General features: G+C 36.3%; 1 protein-coding gene across 1 annotated transcript; it reads left to right on the plus strand.

Moving 5' to 3' along the window:
• The first annotated feature begins 315 nt into the window (after nt 1–315).
• LOC130096547 (olfactory receptor 2A12-like) lies at nt 316–1,239 on the plus strand. Its single transcript, XM_056263092.1, has one exon. It carries the CDS (start codon nt 316–318, stop codon nt 1,237–1,239), a length of 924 nt encoding a protein of 307 aa, XP_056119067.1.
• Nucleotides 1,240–6,273: the final 5,034 nt, after the last annotated feature.

The following is a 6,273-nucleotide window of genomic DNA, read 5'->3' on the forward strand; positions in this document are numbered from 1 at the left end:
GCACAGAGCACAACGACTGTCAACGTGTATTGAATTTAACCCATGGGGTTTATTTCCTTGAGCGTCAGAGATTTTTTCCGAATCACAAAACTTATTTATAGGCACATCAGTGATCTTTAACGCCTTTCATGATTCTCAACATGCAAGATAACAACTCAACAGCAATGAGCAATTGATTGGTGTTAGGACTAATTGTGTTCAAAGAGAATGCATGCCATTTTTGGTGTCATATTTTCAAGCTAGAACATTGCTGTCAGTGCCGATCAATTACTTGTGGTCACATCAAATCACCATGATTTTTGTATATTAACATAAATGGACAACCGGACTTATGTTACAGTCTACACTCTGATGGAACCTAAAGGCTCCAAATCATACCGGCATGTATATTTCACATGCTTTTTGGTTCTCTATGCTTTGATACTGTTTGTGAACATTTGGCTCAGTGTGGTCATTATTTTGGAGAGAGCCCTTCATGAACCAATGTACATTTTTCTGTGCAATCTATGTGTAAATTATTTATATGGAGCAACAGGATTTTATCCTAAATTCCTGCATGATTTAATACTGGATTCATATGTGATTCCTTCTTTTATGTGCACACTCCAAGCTTTTGTGATCTACAGTTCAGCTATGTGTGACTGTACTACATTAACAGTGATGGCGTATGACAGACATGTGGCCATATGCCGACCTTTAGACTATCACTCAAAGATGAACAAAAATACATGTGGCATGTTGCTCCTATTCTGTTGGATTGTACCATTTATTTCTATGTTCATTGGGGTTGTGTTGTTAAACAGGTTGGCAGTGTGTAAATATCATATTGACAAATTATACTGTGACAGCTGGTCAATGGTAAAGCTCTCATGTGAATCAATGGTTATTAATAACATCATGGCACTGGTTGTTTTATTATTTTATATCTGTCTTACTACTTTAATTATTGTGTCTTATATTAAACTTATAGTAGCATGTAAAGCATCATTAGAAAACAGAAGAAAGTTTTGGCAGACATGTGTTCCACATATATTTTCACTGATAAATTGTAGTTCAACTGTGTTTTTTGATGCAATGTATAGCAGATATGGCTCAAGCAATGCCCCAGAGAACATGTATGTTGTTTTTGCCTTACTGATGGTCATTGTGCCACCTCTATTCAATCCTTTAATCTATGGCTTAAAACTCAAAGAGGTTCGTAAAAGAAGCTTTAAATTATGTCTAAATGTCATTAAATAAAGAATTAATTATACTCAGTCCTGCAAGTGAAACAATAAATATACTAAAATGTATTTAAAATACATTTATTTTATGCTAAGTATACTACAAATACATTTACATATTTATGTAGCTATTTAATGTAAATACCCTGCAATTTTGGAATACTAAATTGGTATACTTAAAGTCTGCTAAATTGGAACAACTAATTTTGTACTTAATGTACTTTAGTTATCCAGAAAAAGTGCTGAGGTCCAACTAAAGATACTTAATGTCGAGGTCCTGACTCTCTGTGGTCATTAAAAATCCCACGTCCTTCGGAAAAAGAGTAGGGGTGTAACCCCGGCATCCTGGCCAAATTTGCCCATTGGCCTCTGTCCATCATGGCCTCCTAATCATCCCCATACTGATTGGTTTCATCACTGTCTCCTCTCCACCAGTAAGCTGGTGTGTGGTGGGCGTTCTGGTGCAATATGGCTGCCGTTGCATCATCCAGGTGGATGCTGCAAATTGGCGGAAGGTTGTGGAGATTCCCCCTTCCATATGTAAAGCGCTTTGAGTACCTAGAAAAGTGCTATATAAATATAACTACTTATTATATTTGATTGTGCTAAAATTGAGCAATTGCAAATATACTTTAGGTATACTTTAAATACTTTTTTAAAGCTCTATGTTGATTGTGAGAATTAGTGGCTTCATCTGTTCACAAAGGTTTATTAAAGTGTGAGAAAATACCACAGCAATGATCTTTTTATTTATGCTGTACCTAATGAGCCGCAACATATGCCGCTACCATATGCTCTGCCTGACTGTGTCTGCCACTCTGCCAGAAGAGCATCATTTTTCATTCAGCTGGATTCATGACCTCACTTCTTACCACCAGGGCCTGTGACTTCAAATTTGTGATGAAATTGTTGTGTTCTGATAGGTTCAATACTTTTGCCTATGTACAGTGATTTCCAGTTTTGCTGAGTCCAAAATATAGTTGATACTAACGTATAAGGACAGTCATATATATATATATATATATATACAGTATATATGTAAGAGTTAAAATTAAAAATGTAAGTTCTGAAAATATGTTGCTCCTTTATTGCTCAGGAGACTTAATGGAAATCTCATCTAAGTTTCATCTACATATTGACTTGGTCAGTGGACAAATGGCCACCCGACTAAACCCGGTTTCTCTTTTTTTCTCCATTTCTGTTACTTGATGGAATTTGGGTTTCTTGCCACTGTCGCCTTTGGCTTGCTTAGTTGGGGTTTAAAAGATACTTAATATTCAGTAATATTATCAATTTGACTGCACTGACACTATTGGATGAGAACAAAAACTTGAACTGAATTAAGCTAGATAATGACACCACTGTTTTCTGAAGAGCTGCTTTATAGCTGATTCAACTTAATAACATAATTCACTTATTTTACAAAGTCTGTCATTGAACTGATTGAAACTGACTTGAGCTGAATAATGACACTTGTCTTCTGTAGAGCTGCTTTTATTTTGAATTTGTCTCATATTTGACGAAGTTTGCATGATCGTTATTTTCCTGTTTATCACTGGAAGCGGTTTTGAAACAATCTGTATTTTGTTAAGCAAGCATTACATAAATAAAGGTTACCTGACTTGATTTTTTTACTATTGACATTGTAATAAAATAATAGAACTATGAAATAAATGTGGATAACAGCTCAAAAAATGTAGTCTTAGAATTTAATGAGAAATGTTGCTTTTTTATATTTTAGTTTGATTACAGACTTTGTACCTGCAAAGCAGCAGATGTGTCCATTTACTCTCCATTTCATATACTGTTGTCCAGGTAAATTAGGAAAATCACAATTGAAAATTAAGTTTTTTTAAAGAAAACCTGCATATGGTTTTATAGAACTGTTAATGCCAGATTCTGCAGTGTTGGTTTCTGAGAGGAAACGAGAGAAGAAAATTCACTTTTTGAGAGTAGCACCTTTGTCAAATAATATTATTGGACTCGTTTCTAATATCAACCCAGGGTTCTCAAGTTTTATCAAAAGCTTGGAGTGAGATCACATGCGGTTAGGGGAGGGGCCTAAATGGAGCCCCGCCCCCGCCTAGCCCCGCCCCCAATTTTACCCATTGTTCATAATTAACCAGCAAAAATTGAAATTATAACAATTGGTAAATCTGATAAATGACAGAGCAATTCATCACATCAAATATAGGCCTACTCTTTAATGTTATATTTCAAAATTAGGCTACAAATATATAACAAATTGCTCCAAAATGTTTGGAAAAACAAATATTTTTGCATTTTTCCCTGACATCTTTGAAAAATACAAATGCAATGGCAATGATTAGGCTAATGTATGTTTGACAGGATATAGACGGTTTCATCGAACGCACGCGCGTTGCCGGGGTTACGCGCTGGCCCGAAGTTAACTTCCGGTCTGTGTTTGTTAACCGGTAATATCATAATATCATTCTCTGGTAATATGGCGCCGACTACAAACGCAGTGAAAATTAAGGTGATGAGTAGACTGAAGTTGGGCTCAGGTTGTTGTGTTGTGGGATGCAACCTGAGCAGGGATGTAGTGGAGGCTAAACGCACGTAAACGCCGTTTACGCACCTCCCAATATTCGGAAATAGCGTTTACCCACCTCCAAAGTGCGTTTATCCACCTCTAAATTGCGTTTATCCTCCTCTAAATAGCTATAAATTAAGCTTATGTCGTTTTAGTTTTATATTGTTCATTACTAGTTTCATAGGTTGTTAAACCTAAGACGAACTCTTTCATATTGCGCTGCATTACTGTCAGTGTTGTTGACTTTTACTGACGGTAAGGTTGCGCTGTTGACGCTCGCGCAGCCTCTCGAGGAGAAATCTACACAAATGAGCGCACACACACACTCAGTTAACAATATACTGCCTATAAAAAATCTACATGTGGAGTTTTTATATTTTTTACATATGTTAAGCAACCTCAATTATTTTTCCTGAACACCATCACGATTGAAAATGTGACATTGATTTCCTACAACAGTTCAATAAACAGTTAAAATTAAGTCACTTACATTTTAGATTCAATATTGGCTGTTTTTGTTCTATTTCAGCAGCGAAAATAGTTCCAAACAAAAATCACAGCAGAACCACGGCGCATCTCACAGGAACACTCGACCTGTTTTCATTACTGAATGATTCAGCATTTTGAAGGAATCGATTGAGTCAAAGATTCAATGACCCATTCGTAAACATCTGTCTCATTCTTGAATGAATCAACCGTTTGAACAAATCGTTTGAATGAATGAATCAATGACTCGCTCATTAAGACGGTCGCCTGCCGCCACCTACTGGCGGTTTCGTGTTATGTTTAAAAGTAGATCATTCTGTCCAACGTTTCTTATTTGTAAATTTAAATCAATTTCATAACATTATTTTATGCAATTGGAATTTTTCAGTGTAAATGATTTAATTTGATCAGCCCTATAGTGTCTTATTAATCGAAATAATTGAATTTATTGATCAAATTTAGGAATTTAAAATGAAAGATGAAGCATAAATTTAATAAGATTGGGGGAGGGGATGCCCTTTAAAGGTGCAGATATTATAATATGCCGATTTAAATATCAAAGGTGATTGAACACTGATGAGAATATATTGTTTCAGAATAAAAAAAATAATAATAAAAAATCCGGACGAGAAACTTTTTTACTCGGACAAGTGAATGACAGATTAAGCGTATGAAAAGGCTTAATGTCGAGCCCTCCCTATATAGCAATGTCATCAGGATACACATACACCGGTAGGCAGTGGCCCACCTTACCGGGTGACCACGTCGTGGTCCACCAGAATTTATAGTTTACCCACCTCTTTTTTTACCACTACACCTCTGAACCTGAGGCTCTGGGACAAATACCTTATCAAAAAAAAAAAATGTCGGTTTCCTAAAAACGAAGGGAGACGGCGAGCGTGGATCACCGCTGTGCGATGAGAGGCTTGGCAGCCAGGCAAGAATTCAAGGATCTGTAGCACTCACTTCGTTACAGGTAACAAACTCATGATAAGCAACAGATAATTATGGAAGCTTGTTTCCGCCACTGAAGAAATAATAATAATAATTGCGACTTTTTATCTCACAATTGCGAGATAAGAAGTCAGAATTGTGAGAAATAAAGTTGCAATTCTGAGAAATAAAGTCGCAATTGCGAGGAAAAAAAGACAGAATTAACTTTTTATCTCACAATTCTGACTTTTTTCTCACAAAAAGTCTATGATGAACTCTGTTGTTATTGACTCTACCGGAAGTTAAGTTTGGGCCACAAAAGCGCGCATGCGCAGTAACGTTTGTTTATGTTGTTGCCGTTGAAACCGTCTATACAATATTACCAAGAGCACTCTGCTTTAGCCTTAATGTAACTAGAAATACTATTAATACAGTATAATATAGAATTTAAAATAAACTGAAGAAATACATCTTCATTCCTTCCCATACCCAATAACATTTCCTTAGCCAAACTGAGCCAAAGCTTTTGGCCTGGTTGCAAAGCAGTTGTGTGAAAGAGTTGGGTTGCAAAGAGTTTTTGAATGCATCAATAATGTATACGATGGGCTATATATTAAATGTTCTAGTCTAAAAATGTTAGGCGAGCTTTCTTCCAACTTACTTTCTCCATCACGACGTGTGTTCGCGCGATGTCGCGGTGGCCGAACTTCCGTGTGTGTTCGCGGACTTCGCGCGTCTATAAGTTGCCTACACTCTAAAAACTGCTGGGTTGAAAACAACCCAATTTGGGTTATTTTATAACCCAGCTGCTGGGTCAAAAAGGGTCTCACCCAGCGCTGGGTTATTTTAACCCAACCAGTTGGGTTATTGATTTAACCCAACATGTTGGGTTATGTTTTCTACCCAAAGTTGGGTAGAAATTACTAAATTGTTGGGTTGAACTGACTAAACAATGGGTTGAAGAATACAACCCAAATTATGGGTCATGGGTATCATTTGGATTAAAAATTACTTTTTTCAATTAACCTTTGCATTATGAAAGCAACTTGTACAGTTATTTTATAAAATTAAAGATAA

This window comes from Rhinichthys klamathensis, unplaced genomic scaffold (genome assembly GCF_029890125.1).
Source record: "Rhinichthys klamathensis goyatoka isolate OS25496 unplaced genomic scaffold, OSU_Roscu_1.1 h1tg000197l_1, whole genome shotgun sequence".
Lineage (NCBI taxonomy): Eukaryota > Metazoa > Chordata > Actinopteri > Cypriniformes > Leuciscidae > Rhinichthys > Rhinichthys klamathensis.